The sequence below is a fragment of the Hemiscyllium ocellatum genome, chromosome 9 (assembly GCF_020745735.1).
Source record: "Hemiscyllium ocellatum isolate sHemOce1 chromosome 9, sHemOce1.pat.X.cur, whole genome shotgun sequence".
NCBI classification, from domain to species: Eukaryota; Metazoa; Chordata; class Chondrichthyes; order Orectolobiformes; family Hemiscylliidae; genus Hemiscyllium; species Hemiscyllium ocellatum.
This window is the reverse complement of record NC_083409.1, coordinates 46,056,619-46,077,647: the sequence shown is the minus strand read 5'-3', so window position 1 is coordinate 46,077,647 and position 21,029 is coordinate 46,056,619. Positions and strand designations below refer to the sequence as shown.

Here is a 21,029-nt window from a genome sequence, read left to right as displayed (position 1 = left end):
ATTGTGAAAATACAGGCTGCTTTGACCACATGGGCTGCAGTGAAGGTTGGACAAGGAATGGCGGTTTTGCTAGCAGCAACCACATAACAAGAATGAATAAAATAAAAGTTGTTTATCCATCCTTAGTCAAAAGGGTTCCCCTACTCAATCTCAATGGGCAAATCAGTGTATAGTATTTAGAAATGTAATTATTTTAAATTTGAATATTGAAATTGCATAATAGCAGTTTAAGAAAAGCATTTTGAATGATCTAAGGCAATTGTATACTTGTTCTCTGAAACACTGTCGATTAGCACAGGAGTTTGTTTTGATCTCACATTCCTACTGCCTGGTGGCAATATAAGGGATGACAACTTCTCTTTAAATTTTAAACTGCAGAAAGCACATTTTCTTATTTTAGGCAATCATATTAACATATGATCACATTGTTTTTCTCAGGATCATCACCATTAAAAGATTCATGTCAATTTATCATCATTTGAAACACAGCCAATTTCATATTTACCAGCTGCACATAAAAGCTATTGTAGTGATTGTAACAAGGTCAGCAACGTCGACCTCAGAATAGGAGTTCCGTGATTGGGACTGTTAACCCGATACAATCAGCGAGCCCTGGCTAACAGATAAAAACAGGAGAGTCAGAGACTCTGTTCACACAGAGTTAGCTCTGAGGAAGCTGGACCAGTGTCAAGTGCTATGCACATGTAAATCAAGGGTGACCTGGTGAAAGGAGACAGGCCTCTGTGGAGTTATTTCAGACAAATACAGTTCAGAGGCAATCAAGAAATCTTTTGCAGAACAAACTGACAAAACTCACATTAACTCAAAGCTGCAAGACCAAGGGAAAATTGAACAACACTAAGCTCCAAAGAACTTAAAACTTCCCTGAGATTGCTGGGAAATAAATGGTCTAAATATTTTTACCTGCTCTCCTGAGCAAGTGGCAAGATTACTACTCAAAATCTGTGACTTTTTTTTGACATATGCGGTTCAGATCCAATGACATTAAAGAGGCCTGACTGAGCATGACATAGCAATGACATTCCCACTATGTGTATTGAGTGAAAAGCAGAGAAAACCCCAAAAGATGTATTTTTGCGTGGCCTATCTGGCATAGGGATCAGTGACATGTATTGAGTCTAAATCAGACAAAGTTTATAATCCCAGGCACTTACTAAGAGAACAAAGTCACATAATTCTATGGTCCTGAGCAATGCAAACTTCAATACACAAAATTAGCAAAATAACACAATCTACAATACTTATACAACCTGTATTCTAACATCCAAACTTATCAGGAATTAACTATGGGTTTGTGGTCAAATACACCTCAGAGTACACTAAAAATGTGATGCTATCATTTTAAAAGTTTATTTTGTCTAGGTTTTTTGGAGGCACCAAATTGACTATGACTTGTGTAAACAGCTTGGGAGGCCTTGGGGTTTTTTTTTAAAACAGACTAAATGGGTGTGACCAACTCTCTCAATTCCACAATTCTAAGTTTTGGTTTTTTTCAGTAGCATCAGAAACCTTTGCGGTCTCAAAGGTTTTGGAAGCTTCTCTGAAGCTTCTTGATGTTTTTTCCTTCCTGAATTGGAGAACTACATGTAAGAATCAGTGTCCAATTTGCCTTTTTGCCCAGGAGTGTGTTTATGGGATGCAACTGAATTGGAAGAGCTAATTATTCTGTTAAGTTTTCTGACAGTTATTCTAAATTCCTCTATTTTGTTTGTATTTAACTAGAGCGTTCAAATAAATGGTTTTAACATTGAGTAGTCGCATTGCATGTGGAACACGGCACTTCACATCTACCTTTAAAGTCAGAGAAAATTAGGCTCGAGGCAATATTTTGAAGTGATCTAATCTGGTCAACAACAGAAAGCACAACCATTTCCACCCTGCCCCATCATCCCCTCCCTCCCCTAGATATGCCTCACCAACTCTTATCAAAACCTTGTCTCCTTTACATGGAATTACAGTTCTTCATTCTCAAAATATCAAGTTTGCGAAATCTCTCAAAAGCCACTCTGTCACCTAATTGCTCACATGCAATGTAGTTCCCACAGATTACATTGCATTAGGTTGCTGAGGCTGCACTCCAGCATCTACCCAGATAATTCCAGTCCTTGCAGACAACTATCCTCACTCATCTGGCACTGCCTATAAATGGAGTTCAATATTTCTCAGCTACATCAAGAATATACAGCTTGTGGGCTTCCTTCATCTCCGCTGTCAGTTACACTGAATTATCTATGGTTTATTAGGTTTTTTCAAAGCCCCAGTTATTCCAATTGGCTCAAACCCCAAATTCAACTCATTGTTGCAAACAACAACTCCCACGACCTCTGGCCCCAAACACAATTCTTACTGGCACACAATTGTGATACTTCTGAGTTGGAACAGCTCAGAGTCTGCTCCAACAGTACCTTATTGGAATGGAGCCTCTATCCCTTCTACAGAACACACCCAGCCATGTGGGCTAACCTCTTCCCATCCATGTGAACCCCACAGTAGAGTTTCCATCATGACTATCACCCAATATGTGTATTTTACAAAAACATCACTGAATTGTTGGACTGCTTGTGCACAAACGGTCTTGCTTTCCACATGCACTGGCCCATCTAGTACATGCCAGGAACTATACTCTTCTGCCTTTGTTCATAAAAGTGTATAGGTTTGGTTTGCTTAATAATAGTGCAAAATAACTTTTTTTTCTACACAAGTCATTTGTTATGCTTCAATGATAGAAAGCCAAAACAGAGGGAAACTTAAACTCCACATTTTTCAGTGCCACTGTGATATGTGCTAATCCTAACTCAAAGCTACTCGATTTAAATGATTTCATAATTCCAATTTTAAATACAGAAAGCAAAGCTGCATTCAACTTAGGCAACGCTATTACTAGATATTCCTTTACAAATAGGCTTTCTTCTAATATTGGGTTTCACTCAATTCAGAATCCCCTTGTCCTCACATCTTCTCATGCTCCCTGTCCCTTCACAGTTCAAGCTAGATAACCCTTTTCTCTTAATTCATTCACAGATGTGGGCATTCCTGGCTAGACCAGCATTTATTACCCATCCTTAATGGCCCAGGCTGTTAAGGGTCAACCACACTGTTGTGGTTCTGGAGTCACCTGTAGTTCAGACCAGGTAAAGATGGCAGTTTCCTTCCCTAAAGGACATTAGCGAACCAGATGGGTTTTTCCAACAATGGTTTAACAGTCACCATAAGACTCTTAGCTCCAGATTTTCATTGAATTCAAATTTCACCATTTACCATGGTGGGATTTCAACCCAGATCCTCAGATCATTACGTGTCCAGATTATGAGATTAATAGTCACACAGTAAACCTCTACGCATTGCCTCGCCATCACCCATCATATTTAGTCCAATAAATTAGAGTTAGAATGCCTACAGTGTGGAAGCAGGCCCTTTGGCCCAACACGTCCATACCAACCCTCCGAAGAGTAACCCACCCAGACCCATTCCCCTATGCTATATTTACCCCTGACTAATGCACCTAACCTGCACATCCCTGAACACTATTGGCCATGCTAAATTGCCCATTCACCTAATCTGCACGTCTTTGGATTTGGGAGGAAACCAGAAGACCCAAAGGATACCCACACAGACATGGGGAGAATGTGCAAACTCCACACAGACAGTTGCCCAAGGCTGGAATCAAACTTGGGTCCCTGGTGCTGTGAGGCAGCAGTGCTAACCACTGAGCCACCATGCCACCCCAGTAGGTTTCTGCATTTTGAAGTCTGGGGTCATGTCCCCTCTTGGGCTTGGTTCTTCAATGAAAATAATTCACTTTTGATTCTGAAGGCTGGTGATAATAGGAGACACCTAAGCAACTGCTACTAGACTGTGTATTTTTTTTAACCTGTGATAGATTTCACTTTCTTTACAAGGGTGATAGAATTATTATTGCCATTTTCTGTTTCAATGGCAATACAATCACTTCCAACCTGCAACATGCGAGAGAGATCTGGTAAGTGTTCTCTCGTTCTGGATCATGTCATTAACTCCTGCCAGCTCTGGAAGGAACTGGTGCATTACATTAGCAAACACACATACAAATTTCAGTAGTATTCCTTATTTCATCACAGGCAGCAGCAGCTTATCCCTGAGATTGGTACAGAGCAGATTAGCTAAAACAGCGAAAAGAATAGAATCCAAATGTAGTAAGCCTTCAGCTGCTAATAATGACATAAGCAATTTCATGTAGTTATGAATGTTTGCTGTTGAACCAAAGAACATGATTATCAATGAGAACCGATGACAATAGAAAACAACGTTTTTGCTGGATTCCAGTAAATTATGGTAAGATTCAATCAAGCAAATAGAATGCTAATTTCTGCTTCAAAACAAAATTTTTTTTTAAAGAGTTAGAACAGCCAACTACACTCCTGTCACCATATCATTACACCAAGGGCTGAACAATCATGAACACTGATAACATCATTAACTGTAAGACAAAGCGCAATTTTAAAGTTTTTAGAACTGAATGTTACTGATAAAGCTGGCTTCAATTGCTGCTGAATGATTAACAAAGACTCAATTTGTGTTCCTTTCATGAAATGAAATTTTAAAGACTCGCAGCAAAACAAAAGAATGCCTCACTACACTGTCACATCCACAACTCTTGCACACAGATAGGATCAATAAAACTCTCAACTATTTTCAACTTTGTCACAATAGTAATCAATGTGACATGTTTAGGTTCTGATATATCCACAACTATTCATTTATCAGCACCATACCTCTCCTTGGGAATAGCTGGTTTATAGCTTTCTTCACCTCCCTCCCATCTTTGCACTTGGGACAAAGAACAGCCTTGAAATCATCATTCAGGATACAAGTGAGTTCCTTCTGTTGCTATTTTAATTGAATGGTAAAGCTAAACAGTTTAATAAATCAGTTAGAAAAGAGGAGGGAGAAATTGTGTTCAACACATGGAACAATTCTCCAGTAGCACAATCAATATCTAATTAGTTTAAATTGGATCAGGTGACAAACTAAAAAGCTGACTATTTTCTATGTGCAGTTTATCAACTACCAGCAACGAACATGTTAAACCTCCTGACATATTAATAGGAGGATGTTTATTCACATTGTAGGCCTCCATTCCAAATCGCTGGGTTTCTGCCAACCAGAAGACTGATTATGAACAGCATAAAACAGCGGCTGACAGGATTAGTAAATACACAAGCTCTGGATTAAAAGAACAAAAACTGTAGGTTGAACTTCCACAGAGTGAGGCAACTTTGGAAATCTTCAATAGCAGTGGTAGGGGAGGGAGCCAGATGCCGCCATCTCACTCCCATTTCTGGCAAGTCCCACTTTTGACAGGAAGAGGAAGAGTGTCGTCAGAAAATCACATAGATTGGCAGGGCCACATGAAATGGAGTATCATGTTCAAAAATACCCAATTGTTCCCCTGTTCAGAGGGTCTTAAATCACTGTAGAAGTCATGAGTTGATGGTGGAGACATAAAAAGTCTTAATTGGAGGTTAGGTTCATGTGACATGATCTGAAGGCATTTAAAACTCAAGATATTTCAGCATAAAAATTGTAACAGTCAATATAAAAACAGAACACACTACTGGCATGCATTTATTGAAAGGCCAACAGGTGTAATTTCAATACAAACATTATCATCTGTCATCGTAGAATTATAGAATCCCAACACGCCACGTGGTCCAACAAGTCCATGCCAACCCTCCGAAGAGTACCCCACCCGGACCCACTCCCCTACCCTATTACTTTTACCTTTACCCCCACTAAAACACCTTACCTCCACATCCATGAACACTACAGGCAATTTAGCATGGCCAATTCATCTTACCTGCACACCTTTGGACTGTGGGAGGAAACCGGAGCACCCAGAGGAAATCCACACAAACACAGAGAGAATGTGCAAACGCCACACAGACAGACAGTCATCCAAGACTGGAATTGAAACTGGGAGTGCTAAACACTGAGCCACCTGCTGCCCCCTGGAGTTTAAATGGCCTTCAATATTGATATTTCCATTGGGCTCTTACTTCAGGTGAGCCCACTTTAATGTTGGTTGATCTTCAAAAATCCCCAAAAAATACATCTTTATGAGGAGGATAAGCTCCTATTTCGATTGTCAAGAGGCTTAGATGTCTTTGACATTAGTGAACAGAATCAGTGACTCTTAAAATGTTAATTTTATTTTAAAAAGTTGATCTTGAGGGGATTTAAAATCATTTAATGAAGTTACATTCATGAGAATATTTTTCCCCCAGAAACAAGTACATACAAGTGAGAGATCTCTTAGATTGTCAACAATATTTACACCTTATGTAGTTCAGGAGTTCTTTCCTTATTGGATACTGGTGAGTAGCTATGGAAGTGACATGGGGAGGTTGCAAGGTGATATGGAAATGTGGACCAAAGTGGACATTCTAACCAGCCTCCATTCATCTCACCTGGCTCCAAACTGTCTCAGGAGGCAGCAGGTCTGATATAATTGTGCTCGAGCCCACTTGGTCAAAACAATGCAGGAACAGTTTGGGAAAATTTCTGTCTTTCTCGGCGTCCAATTCTTTGGTGAAAGTTCACCCCTTGTCTCGAACAAAGTCAAGGGTATGCCTTTCACACTCAGGTTTCTTTAGCTCATATCTGGACACAGAAGCAGTGGCGCTAACTTGAACTTCCAAAAAGTGGTAAGATTTGGTTTGGTAGTGGTGTTAAAATGTGAAAAATCTGAATCTCAACCTTAATCTATCTTCAATTCACCAGTTCCAGTTTTAACTGAGGGGGAGTGGTGTGTGGGCAGCCAACTCATTGCTGGAGTTTAGGCAATTTAAATAATAAATATGAGCTTACAGCATCTTGGATCACCATTTAAACGTTACCCCGAACCAGCTGCATTCTCCAGACCTCATGGGAAAACCACCAACTAAAAAAATGTTTCTGCTGTTAAATTTAGCAGGATCCTCGAGAAACCCCATTCTCCCAGGTTTCCTGCTCATATCCAGTTGATTGGAATTATAGGGCATTCTCCATAGCCTTAACCTTTTCAACTGCAACAAACTGGAACTTGCAACCACCCAATTCCTGCATGAAGACCTGAAATGGAGTCGTAAGTCAATCATTTGAATAACCTCTTACTTCAGGGTCTTGCAAACCATAAATGCAAAAGAACATGTTAAAAAATGATTTGACTAATTAGGTGCCACAAGATGAAAATTCAGTATTTCTAAACCAAATACTTGTCAAATTTCCAAATGTTTCTGTTAGAACACATCATTTACCAATAAAATAATTAAGTTTGCTGTTAGTAGATGAATATCAGCTTAGAAATTTAAATTAAAAGATATGCAACTTTAATTTGTCACTTTTAAATTCATTCCCTGTCATTGTCTTTAAAGGAAACTCAAACAGAAAGTAATTTTATCTCAGTTACATTCAAAACAATAGTTGCAAGCATAAAACCTGTTCAGTGAGTCACAGTCAGTACTTATAACTCAGTGCCACTACACACTCCGTTTTATATAACGATAGTGATGATTTTCATTAAAATGATAACTTGAAATGGCAAAATGGAGCATGATTGCCCTGTCATCCCCATAACAAAAAAAAGCACAGAGCTTTTATATTGCTTGATCAGGTTTTTAAGGTATTTTATGACTAAATGATTGAACTCAAAAAAGTTGGGAGATCCAAATAAGATGTTAATGAGTGACACATTGCAGACCTCGACCACATAAAAAGTGATTTAAATTCAGAACACAAACTAATACTAGCGAGTTTTGAGAAGATTTGTAGCTCAGATGGAAAGGAAACACCAGCAGTGCTTCGTCCAGAGGCTCACTGAAGATGTTACCTAGTATGTGACAATATGCCTGAAAATGAACCTTCCAGCTCAGAAGCACAGAACATTTATACTTTTAAAATAACATCTCAAATGTATGTTTACTTCTTTCAAACACTCACCATTTGAATAGGTTTCTTGCGAAGATCTCTTTCTGTCACTAGTTTCTCCTGCTCTGTGACATAAAGACCTTTCTGTGCAAGAGCCTGTACAACTGCATCATGACCCAGCAGTGGTTTGGCAGCATCACTCTTCAAGATCAGGCTCCCAGCACGACAATATAGCTCAGCAGAAAGAAGCAAGTTGACAACAGGTGGCTTAATGTGTTCTTGTTCATATTGGTCTGTGTAAAATGGTTCTCTAAGTTCCTCTGGTACATGATCTTAAAAAAGAAAATCAAAAAGCAACAAATCAGAAGGCTGTGCATTCATATGGATAGGAAGTTGGATTTTATTTTGCAAACAGGATACATTTCATTGACCTATTAAACATGATACAAGCAGTAATCCCTCCCTTTCAGGTTCCATTCAGGAATGATTTGGATTAGAGTTGTAATAAAAGGCACTGCATAAAAATAAGTTTTGTTGCACATAAATGGCAAGAGATTTGACAACCAGTTATGCACGTGTTTATTCTCAGAAAGAACTCAGCACTTAATCTCATTCACCTGCCCATCCCTAATACACAATTACTGATTTTCTTTTCAACTTTCTTTACCTCCTTTTTAAAAGCAATTACCGATTATTTTCCAACCACTTTTTCTGGTTCAGTAATTGCATCTCAATTTTCTGTTTTAACCAAAAATCACCCCAACCATTCTCTTAATAATGGACTTATGCTGACAAATGTAGAGTAAGAGCGCATGCTGCGAAATCTCAGGAACGCTGTGATCATGACAAGTTTGATTGGAGACGGTTACAGAAAGTGGTGAACTCAGCCCAGACAATCACAAAAGGACAAGTTTGACTGAGGTAAACACAGAAGAGTCTCCCTACTGTCTGCCGCAAGGTAGATCACTGCAAGGATCTTCGCCAACCAACTCTTCACAGTGGCCTTCCAGAGTAATTATAGTTTTTATCCAATGAAAGGCACCACAGACCTGATTTTCACAACGCAGTAAACAACCCACTGCTTTACCTGTTTTCTTTCCAACCTCACATATACCTGGCTCTGTGAACTGGGAAGTCTTGGGAGTGTCCTGCTGAATTTTCGATGTCTTCAGAAATTTGTCACTCTGCTCCATCTATTCCATGATCAAATGAGAGCCATAACCCCAGCCATAATAGTACAACCCAAGCCACTTCTCAATGGAAAGTGGGATCGAACACGGTTGTGTCAGTACATCAACACTCTCCTTCAGTTTCCTCATTACAATAGTGCATCTCTTTCCCTGCAAATTACCCTCAACATTGGAGATAATCTCCAGAACATGGGTTGGGCAGCAGTGAGCCTTGCATACCTACATGCTTTGGGAGCTACAACAGTAGGGACCGCAGAAGTATTGGGGAAATACCAGCAATGCAGTCTCTGCAAGATTCTCCAAATCCAATGGTCAGCTGAATTGAATTGAATGGAATTGAACTTATTGTCACAGGTAGAGTCACAGTGAAAAGCTTTGTCTTGCAAGCAATACAGGCAGATCACAGAGTTAAGTAGTATAGGTAAGTAAATAATAGGTAAACACCGGCAGAAACTAAAACACAGGCACAGGTGAGTTTGTCAGTCCAGTATACTAACAACAGTAGGGGAGAAACTGTTGCGAAACCAACTAGTGCGTGTGTTCAGGTTTCTGTACCTTCTCCCCACTGGTAGAGGTTGTCGAAAAGCATTGCTAGGGTAGGAAGGATCTTTGAGAATGCTGACAGCCTTTCCTTGACAGCGGGCCTGGTAGATGGATTCTATAGATGGGAGGTTGGCCTTTGTGATTGTCCGGGTCGAGTTCACCATTCTCTGTAACCGTCTCCGATCTTGAATGGTATAGTTGCCATGCCCGGTAGTGATACATCCGGTAGAATGCTCTCAATGGTGCACCTATAAAAGTTGGTCAGGATATTCGCTGTCATGCCAAATTTCCTCATCTGGCTGAGGAAGAAGAGACGTTTGTTGGGCCTTTGTAACTAGTGCATCCACATGAAGAGTCCAAAAAGCTTGTTATGGATGACCACTCTCAGGAGCTTAACACTCCACTCGTTTCACCTCTGTGCTGTTAATGTGCAGTGGGGCGTGAGTAACATCCCACCAAAGGTCAATAATGAGTTCCTTGGTTTTGCCGGCATTGAGAGCAAGGTTGTTCTCAGTGCACTATTTTTCCAGATCTTCCAACTCCCAGTCTGTTTCGCTGCCACCTGAGATTCAACCGACTATGGTGGTGTCATCAGCAAACTTGTAAATGGCATTAGTCTGATATTTGGTGACGCAGTCATAGATATACAGTGAGTACAGTAGGGGGCTGAGTACAGACCTCTGGGGAGCTCCAGTGTTGAGTGTTAGGATGAAATATTGTCCCCAGTCTTCACTGATTGTGGCCTGTGGGTCAGGAAACTGAGGATTCAGTTGCAGAGAGTGGGGCTTAGTTAGAGATCACTAAGTTTAGTAATCAGTCTTGAGGGGATAATAGTGTTGAAGGCTGAACTGTAGTCAATGTGTAGGATTCTTACATATCTGTTCTTGGTGTCAAGATGTTCTCTGAGGAGTGAAGGGCAAGTGATATGGCATCTGGAGGTCCAATAGGCAAATTAGAGTAATCAGTAGAGTAGTCCAAAAGCAGCACACTCTCGCATTCTGTATTACCCACCATGGTGGTGTTAATCAATCAAAGCCTGCTCTACTTAGCAGGACATGTTATTCATATGCTGGACACCAGACTTCTCAAGTAACTTCTCTACTCAGAACTAGGTTACAACAGAAAAGGAGCACTACAGAAAGGTTTTAGATAAAGACAAAATACAGCAGATACTGGAGAACTTAAGTGAAACCAGAACATGCTTGAGAAACTTCGCTGGTCTGACAGCATATGCGGACACAGAAAGCACAAATAACATTTTGGCTCCAATATGATTCTTATTTGGAACTGGGTTAAAGTCTGCTTCTCTCTCCAGAGATGCTGCCAGGCCTAGAAAATCTCTAGAGGATGAGTCCTCAAAGCATTCTTGAGGAGGTTGATTCGTGTGTCTATGGCTTGTGACCAACCAAGATAAAGAAGGTTCTTGCAATCAGGCCTACAACATATTGAGAGATCTTTTTGGGAACATGCAGAGGTGGAGGGAGTGCACAAATGCCCAAACATCCCATCTTCACAACTTTCTAAGCACTTCATGCCCCACATTTGACAAGGTCTATGGATCACACTCTGCACTGCTCAGCCATCTCAAAACCCCTCCAATCAGACTGGAAGCAGTTGTTCTCAATCCCAACAGATGGCCAAAGGAGAAAAAGATAACCCATCGTTACTGAATCACAGACTAGTGACAACACTTTTCTCCAGAGTCAAAACTCTGGATTTTCTTGAACAGTTCATTCAGATCCCCTCTAAACATTCTGATTTAATGAAAATGAAAAAATCCAGTTTGTCCTTTTGACGAAAGCCTCTCATGCAAGGTGTCACCTTGATGGATCACTCCTGCATTTTCTGAGACTTGACAACTTTGACCATGTAAAACAAACTAATTTTGTCAGTTGCACAATGAATTCTGTGGAAACAACACTATCTAATCTTACATCCAATGACCAAGCTAATTAAGTGCTGTGATTTAATTTTGATAGAACTGCATACTTAAATAATGCACATAAAAGAGATAACATGAACAAATGTTTGAAATGGTTATTAAGCAGACAATGATAGAACTCAATATACTATGTGGACTATTACAATGTAATGTACTGCATTGGAAAGCTTTGTATTAAAAAAAAGGTGAACATATGGGGGGGGGGGGGGGGGGGGGAAAAGGGAGATGGTAGGAGATGAAAGAACCTTGGGTGACAAGGAATATGGAATATCCAGTCAAGAGGAATGAGGAAGCTTACTTAAAGTTGAGGAAGCAAGGACCAGACAGGGCTTTAGAGGGTTACAAGGAAGCCAGGAAGGAACTGAAGAATGGACTTTGGAGAGCGAGAAGGGGGCATGAAAAAGCTTTAATGGGTAGAATTAAGGAAAACCCCAAGGCATTTGAGGAACTTGAGAGGAACAAGAGAATGGCCAGAGTGAGCACCGATCAAGGACTGTGGAGGAAATCTGCGCCGGAGTCAGAGGAAGTAAGGCAGGTCCTTAATGTATACTTTGCTTCAGTATTCACTACTGAGCGAGATCTTGACATTTCTGAGGACAGTGTGAAACACTCTGATAAGCTAAAACAGGTTAATGTTAGGAAGGGGAATGTGCTGAAAATTTTGAAAAATGTCAGGATAGATAAATCTCCTGGGATAGAAGGGATGTATCCTAGGTTACTACCGGAAGTGAGGGAAGAGATTGCTGTGCCTTTGGCAACAATTTTGGCTACCTTACTGTCCACTGGAGTAGTGCCAGATGACTGGAGGGTGACAATCGTTATTCTTTTGTTCAAGAAAGGCAATAGGGAGAATTCTAGGAATTACAGACCAGCCCGTCTTACATCAGTGGTGGGCAAAGTATTGGAGAGGATTCTGAGAGACAGGATTTATGATTACTTGGAAAACCAAGAGATCATCAGCATGGCTTTGAGGGGGGCAGGTTATGCCTCACAAATCTGATAGAATTCTTTAGGATGTGACAAAATATGATGAAGGTAGAGCAGTGGATGTGGTGCACATGGATTTTAGTAGGGCATTTGATAAGGTTCCCCATGGTTGGTTCATTCAGAAAGTAAGGAGGCATAGAATGCAGGGAAATTGGCTGTCTGAATACAGAATTAGCTGGCCATAGAAGATAGAGAGTGATGGGAGATGGAAAGTATTCAGCCTGGAGCTCGGTGAGCAGCGGTGTTCCGCAGAGAGCGGTTCTGGGACCTCTTCTCTTTGTGAATTTTATAAATGATTTGGATGAGCAAGTGGAAGGGTAGCTTAGTAGGTTTGCAATGACACAAAGGTTGGTGGAGTTGTGGATAGTGCGGAAGGCTGTTGTAGGTTGCAAGGGACACTGACAGGATACAGAAGCGGCTGATAAGTGGCAAATGGATTCAACCTGAAAAAGTGTGAAGTCATTCACTTAGGAAGGTCAAATTTGAATGCAGAATACAGGGATAAAGGCAGGATTCTTGGCAGTGTAGAGGAACAGAGGGACCTTGCGGTCCATGGCCATAGATCCCTCAAAGTTGCCACTCAGATTGTTAAGGTGGTGTATGATGTGTTGGCTTCCAGTAGCAGGAGGATTGAATTTAAGAGCCACGAGGCTTGAAAGCACTCTGGTTAGACCATATTTGGAATATAGTGTTCAGTTCTGGTCACCTCATTATAGGAAAGATGTGGAAGCTTGAGAGAGGGTGCAGAGGAGATTTACCAGGATGCTGCCTGGACTGGAGGGTATGTCAAATGAACATTACAGCGCAGTGCAGGTTCTTTGGCCTTCAATGTTGCGCTAACCTGTGAAACCAATCTGAAGCCCATCTAACCTACACCATTCAATTTTTGTCTATATGTCTATCCAATGACCATTTAATTGCCCTAAAGTTGGTGAGTCTACCACTGTTGCAGGCATAGCATTCCACCCCCCACTACTCTCTGAACAAAGAACCTACCTCTGACATCTGTCCTATATCTATCATCCCTCAATTTAAAGCTATGTCCTCTCATGCTTGCCATCAACATTGAAGGAAAAAGGCTCTCACTATCCATTCCATCTAACTCTCTGATTAACTTATCTATGTCTCAATTAAGTCACCTCTCAACCTTCTGCTTTCTAATGAAAATAGCCTGAAGTCCCTCAACCTTTCCTCATATGACCTACCCTCCATACCAGGCAACATCCTAGCAGATCTCTTCTGAATCCTTTCCAAAGCTTCCACATCCTTCCGATAATAATGACCAGAACTGTACACAATACTCCAAGAGCAGCCACACCAATGTCCTGACCTCAACTACTTTGAAGTAGTGAATTCACCACTCTCTGGGTAAAGAAATTTCTCCTAATCTCAGTCCTCATAAATTCACCCCTATCATTAAACAATCACCCCTGATTCTGGACTCGCTCACCTTTCACCACCAGCAACTACCATTGGGAATATTCTTCCTGCATCTAACCTGTCTCGACCTGATAAAATTTTATAGGTTTCTATGAGGTACATCCTCATTCTTGTAAACACCAGTGAATATAATCCTAAATGACTCAATCTCTTCTCATACATGAGTCCTACCATCCAAAAATCAATTTAGTAAACTTTTGCTGCATTTCCAAGTTGAGGAAGCTAAGACTTTTCTCATTGGAGCAAAGAAGGATGAGAGGTGACTTGATAGGGGTGTACAAGATGTTGAGAGGCATAGATACAGTGGATACCCAGAGACATTTTCCCATTGCAGAACTGTGTATTACAAGGGGCCATAATTATAAGGTAATTGGAGGAAGGTGTAGGGGAGATGTCAGAAGTAGGTTCTTTTCACAGAGTGGTGAGTGCGTGGAATGCACTGCTGGCAGTAGTAGTAGTAGTCAGATACATGAGGGACATATAAGCAACTCTTGGATCAGCACACAGAAGGTAGTACAATGAAGGGTATGTAAGTTAGTCTGATCTTAGAGTAGGATAACAGGTTGGTACAACAGAGGGCTAAAGGGCCTGTACTGTACTATATTCAATGAGATCAAGAGGAAGTTTGAAAGTTTTGTGAATCACAAATTACCAGCTTCACTCACCCTTTTTGAAAATATGTTTAAAAGAACCAATTCTATTCCATCTTCACCGTGTTATCTTTAACTCCAAACTAGTGAAGCCTTTATGTAAAAAAAACTTCCTTGACCTTGGTTTATGAACTTGGACACTGCATCATATTTTGAGGTATCAAAATCATACATTCTGATTCCAAATCCATTGGAAGATTACAAATGAAAACCTCAAAAGTCTTATTTCAACAGAAGGCAAGCTCATTTTACAGAAACATGTACTTTCCAATTACAGCAAAGCAACTGATCTAATCCATACTGCTCACTGCTTTGCTTGATAGTGCAGTATTGCATTTCTGTATGGTTGGAAAATGTGGTTAGAAAATGCTTCTGAGAATAATTTCAGTCAAGCTTAGTTCCTCAAAAGAATTGGTATGTATTGCAATTTTGGCCGACAGCAAACATTGCACATACTTGAATATACTCTGTGTGCATACTTGAAGAATGATATTCAGAAGTAAGACCACAGCAGCATCATATTTTGAAGTGAAATAATTACAGTTAAATAGTACAAAAGGTATCAGAACAACTACCATCATGCAGCGGTCATGCATGAAAGGTGTCCCATTTGTTTCCAAGTATGGCTCTTTCTTTCCAGTGTTGCACATATCTCCAATCAAGAGTTTGTTATTTTGGCCATATCACTTTCCAAAATTTCTACATATAGCCAACTAAGAGATTTGCAGTATTTGTTTAAGTTCAGTGCAATGAAATAATAAATCTAAGCAATACTACATTTTTTACATGGGTTGGAATTTGAGACAAACTTCTTTGTCACAATATAGTCTTGAGAGCGTTGTCATTGACTAGAATCTTCCAGAATGTCATATTTTAATTGGATATATTAAATCTCCCAAATATCTATGCTCAATTTAATGTCCCAATTTTTAATTAACCTATTTTTTTTCAAAGAATCAAATTCTTTCATTTCCTCCTTCGTGTCTATTTCCTTCCCTGGCCATTTTTCTGGACCACACTCACGACAATTAAGAGATCAAAGGATATGATTTAGAAAAGGTCACTTAGTCTTTTTAAGCTTCCTGTTTTTCTATTCTAACTCTTCCCATCATAGCATCCAGCTGACCTTAAAAACATTCTTACAAGTTTTTGTTTCCAAAATTACATGGGAGAAGACGACTTATTAATGTTCGCATTTTTAAAAACTTACACTCTCTGGTTTCACCTCCATGCCAGATTTAAAGTAACAGCTTCACCTGGTGATCTCCAGATGAGGACATGACCTTTGCATGATATAAATTCATGCCTTCAAATTTCATCAGGCTGGACACTTTGCAATTGCTGTTGCCTTTTCTTGGTAATGGGAAGAAACCAAGTCAATGTAGAGAAAAGATCCACCTACCAGCCACGAGTGGCAATGTTAAGTGAGCCTCTCATGCCCAATTTAACTATGGTTAATTCAGTCATTTGTTTTCTCCTGTTGGGTAAGACAAGCCATATTCTTTTATAAACAGCTGCAGAGTACAAGTGTCAATTATCTTGTTTAATTCATTTGAAATAATACTGAAAAGCTTTCTGTAATAGTCAATCAATACATTTGTTAGTTTTGGAGCTGGAATATTAAAAGTAAACCCACGAGGCTTAACTGCCAACAGACAAGATTTATGACAGGAAAAATAAAAAGCTGAAGGTCTTCCCATCAAAACTTGAACAAACATGGTCATTTTCAAATAAATAAACTGTATGAATTGCATTCATCAATAGAAATATCACCACAGAAAGCTAGTCTAGTTTGGTTCCAACTTCGAACATCAATTCATGATCAGTTATAACTTACATACATTCGAGAGTAAAGCTTTAGTCAATGTCACTTAATAACATGCTGAGAAGAAAAATGAAAATATTCATCACAGAATACTTCATTCTTTAGTTCATTTACATCTTAAAAGTACAATGTAGTCTTTTCTTTTTACAGGAGGTGCCAGCTGTGGCTCAGTGACTTTTTGAGTGAGAAGGTTATGAGTTCAAGTACAGTCAATTCTGCTAAAACGCATGTTTCTTCAAAGCAAATTGGCTGTAATCTGATTGAAGAATTTAGATGACAAACTTTACTTACCTGTATTGACTATAACACAGTTCTGGTCCCACTGGTCTAAGTGGTGTTGCTAATATGTAATTTTCTTAAAACACGGGATTACATGTGAATGGAACTATCACGCTATATCAGAACACACCGTACTACTCCAAGGACTTGAGCACACAATCCAAGTTGATGTTCAGTGCAATTATGAAAGAGATGTTGCACCATCAGACATCTTGTCCTTTGAACAACATAAAGATGCCATCTGTGCCATTCTATCCCAGCAGGCAGTGTTGGCTGACATAGTGAGAGGATTTGAATACAGTAACAGTGATGACTTGCTGTAATTGTATAGGGCCTTAATCCAACCACACTTAGAGTACTTGGTGTAGTTTTGGCCTCCTCATCTAAGAGAAGATGTTCTGCCTATGGAGACTGTCCAACAAGGGTTTTCTACTGGATTCCCGAAACGACAGGACTGATGTATGAAGAGAAACCGGATTGGTTAAGACTATACTCATAACAGTTAGAGGAATGAAGGGTTCTCTCATGGAAATCTGTAAAACTCTAGCAAGACAAGACAGAGTAAATGCAGGAAGGATTTTCCCAATGAACAGGTAGCCCAGAACCAGGACTCACATTCTAAGGATTTGGGAAAAATCTTTTAGGACTGACAGGAGGAGAAATTTCTTCTGGATGTAGGTTTGCTCGCTGAGCTGAAAGCTTCTGAAAATGAATCTTCACCTGGAAGCCCACTAAAGATGTTACCTTGTAGGGTGACAAAACGTCTGGAAATGAACATTACAGCTCAGTGAGCAAACCTACATCCAGAACTTCAATGTGAGCTACAAATTTTCTCAAACGACACAAAGAAATTTCTTCACCCAGAAGGTGGTGTGCCTGTGGAATTCTCTGCCACAGAAAGTGGTTGAGTCTAAAACATTGCATGTTTCAAGGAGTTAGATATAGGGGTTAAATGGATCAAAGGGTACAGGGAGAAAGAGGGAACAGGGGACTCAACAGGATAGTCAGCCTTGACTGTATTGAATGATGGAGCAGGTATGAAGGCCAGAAAAGCTTACTCCTGCTTTTATTTTCCATGTTTCTATCGCACCATTTGAAGAACAGCAATGGAATTTTTCTGACATCATGACCAACATTTACCTATTAGCTCACAACACTAAAACAGATGATCTGTTCATTAACTTAATTATTTATGGGATCAAGCATTGTGCAGATCAACTGCAACATTTATGACAACAATGATTAAACTTCAAATTTCATTTTGTTCACGACAAAGCACTCTGGGACATCCTGATGTCAAGAAAGGTGCCATAAAATTACACCCTTTTGTTCTTTGCTTCGACACAAGTTTAAACATTAGTGCGAAATAGTTTTAGCTTCACATCAATAATATTCTCTCTTACATAACTGGATAGCATGGTCTCAAATAATTCTGAACACAAATATTTCACAGCAATGCAAATGGTTACAGCATGAGTATGTATGTATGAATTGGCAGCAAAAGTAGGCTTAATTGGCCCCTGAGCCAGTTCCACTACTCAGCAGAAACATGACTGATCTTCATATTCAATTCACTTTCCCATCCACTCTTCGAATCCCTTGTTTCCTTAAAATATTTAAAATATCTATCCATACCCTGCTTTGAATCTACAGTACTCAACAATGATCTACTCAGTTACTCTCTCGGTTGAACAATAGAAAAAGGAAGCATATGTCAGGTATAGACAGGATAGATCGAGTGAATCCTTAGAAGAGTACAAAGGAAGTAGGAGTATACTTAAGAGGGAAATCAGGGAGGGCAAAACGGGGACATGAGATAGCTTTGGCAAATACAATTAAGGAGAATCCAAAGGGTTTTTACCAATATATTAAGGACAAAAGGGTAACTAGGGAGAGATCAGCAAGGCGGCCTTTGTGTGGAGCCACAGAAAATGGGAGAGATACTAAACGGATATTTTGCATCAGTATTTACTGTGGAAAAGGATATGGAAAATATACACTGTAGGGAAATAGATGGTGACATCTTGCAAAATATCCAGATTACAGAGGAGGAAGTGCTGGATGTCTTGAAACGGTTAAAGGTGAATAAATCCCCAGGACCTGATCAGGTGTACCCGAGAACTCTGTGGGAAGCTCGAGAAATAATTGCTGGGCCTCTTGCTGAGATATTTGTATCAACGATAGTCACAGGTGAGATGCCGGAAGACTGGAGGATGGCAATCGTGGTGCCACTGTTTAAGAAAGGCGGTAGAGACAAGCCAGGGAACTATATCCCGGTGAGCCTGACCTCAATGTTGGGCAAGTTGTTGGAGAGAATCCTGAGGGACAGGAAATACATGTATATGGAAAGGCAAGGACTGTTTTGGGATAGTCAACATGGCTTTGTGTGTGGGAAATCGTGTCTCACGAGCTTGATTGAGTTTTTCTGAAGATGTAACAAAGAAGAGTGATGAGGGCAGAGCAGTAGATGTGATCGATATGGACTTCAGTAAGGTGTTCGACAAGGTTCCCCATGGGAGACTGATTAACAAGGTTAGATCTCATGGAATACAGGGAGAACTAGCCATTTGGATACAGAACTGGCTCAAAGGTAGAAGATAGAGGGTGGTGGTGGAGGGTTGTTTTTCAGGCTGGAGGCCTGTGACCAGTTGAGTGCCACAAGGATCGGTGCTGGGCCCTCTACTTTTTGTCATTTACATAAATGATTTGGATGCAAGCATAAGAAGTACAGTCAGTAAGTTTGCAGATGACACCAAAATTGGAGGTGTAGTGGACACCGAAGAAGGTTACCTCAGATTACAACAGGATCTGGACCAGATGGGACAATGGGTTGAGAAGTGGCAGATCGAGTTTAATTGAGATAAATGTGAGGTGCTACATTTTGAGAAAGCAAATCTTAGCAGGACTTATACATTTAATGGTAAGGTCCTAGGGATTGTGCAATTCTGGTCTCCTTTCTATTGGAAAGATGTTGTGAAACTTGAAAGGGCACAGAAAAGATTTACAAGGATGTTGCCAGGGTTGGAGAATTTGAGCAATAGGGAGAGGCTGAACAGGTTGGGGCTGTTTTCCCTGGAGCGTCGGAGGTGGAGTGGTGACCTTATAGAGGTTGACAAAATTATGAGGGGCATGGATAGGATAAATAGACAAAGTCTTTATCCTGGGATCGGAGAGTCCAGAACTAGAGGGTATAGGTTTAGGGTGAGAGGGGAAAGATATAAAAGTGACCCAAGGGGCTACATTTTCACGTACAGAGTGGTACATGTATGGACTGAGCTGCCAGAGGATGTGGTGGAGGCTGGTACAATTGCAACATTTAAGAGGCATTTGGATGGTTATGTGAATAGGAAGGTTTTGGAGGGATATGGGCCGGGTGCTGGCAGGTGGGATCAGATTGGGTTGGGATATCTGGTCGGCGTGGACAGGTTGGACTGAAGGGTCTGTTTCCATGCTGTACATCTCTATGACTCTATAAATTCCAAAGTTTCACAACTGCCTGAATAAAGAAAGTTCTCTTCATTTCAGCTATCAAAGATCAACCCCTTTGCAAGGGACAGTGTCTGTGTGCCAAGTTGCCCAGTCAGCAGCAACAGCCTTACTATAATCTACCTTATCAAGTCCTTTCAGAATCTTGCACACTTCAATGAGATCTCCTCTTATTCCAATCAAAATGCATAGTACCAACTTACTCAGCCTCTCTTCATGGGTCAACCCTCTCATCCCAATAATCAATCAACTGGACATTCGTTGTATCAGCTTCAAGGCAATTATATGCTTCCTTAGTTATGGAGCTCAAAATGGTACGCACAGTACTTTAAGTATGGTCTCTCCAAAGTCCTGTATCATTTTAGCAAGACTTCCTTGTTTTTGTACTTGAGACCCCTTGCAAACAAAGGTGGCATATCATTTACTATCCTGATTGCTTGGTACAGTGTATTAATATATTATATTCCTTGCCTCAATATACTTGATCTCTGAACATCAACATTTAAAATGTCATTCCTTTTCAAAGGCATTCTGCTTCCCTATTCTTGTTATCAAACTGAATAAACTAACAACTTCACATATTATACTTCACCTGCCTATATCACACTGCTACCTGTTGTCCTCATAGCTACATTCCCACCTTGCCTTATATCAGCATTTATACTATCAGTCTTCTCATTATAGTGATTAATACAGATTTTAAACACCAAATACTCCAGCACTCCACTAGCTACTCTCCAACATGGAACTGGCAATTTATCCCCACACTGTGCTTCCTCTTT

At 40.2% G+C, this 21,029-nt stretch overlaps 1 protein-coding gene across 1 annotated transcript in view; it reads right to left on the bottom strand.

Annotated features, from left to right (window-relative positions):
- The window catches only part of camsap2a (calmodulin regulated spectrin-associated protein family, member 2a), a 166,807-nt gene that overhangs the window by 135,261 nt on the left and 10,517 nt on the right, over nt 1-21,029 (bottom strand). Inside the window, exon 2 of the mRNA XM_060830206.1 lies at nt 7,978-8,237. Coding sequence (XP_060686189.1) covers nt 7,978-8,237 — 260 coding nt within the window. The remainder of the gene's footprint in view (nt 1-7,977; nt 8,238-21,029) is intronic.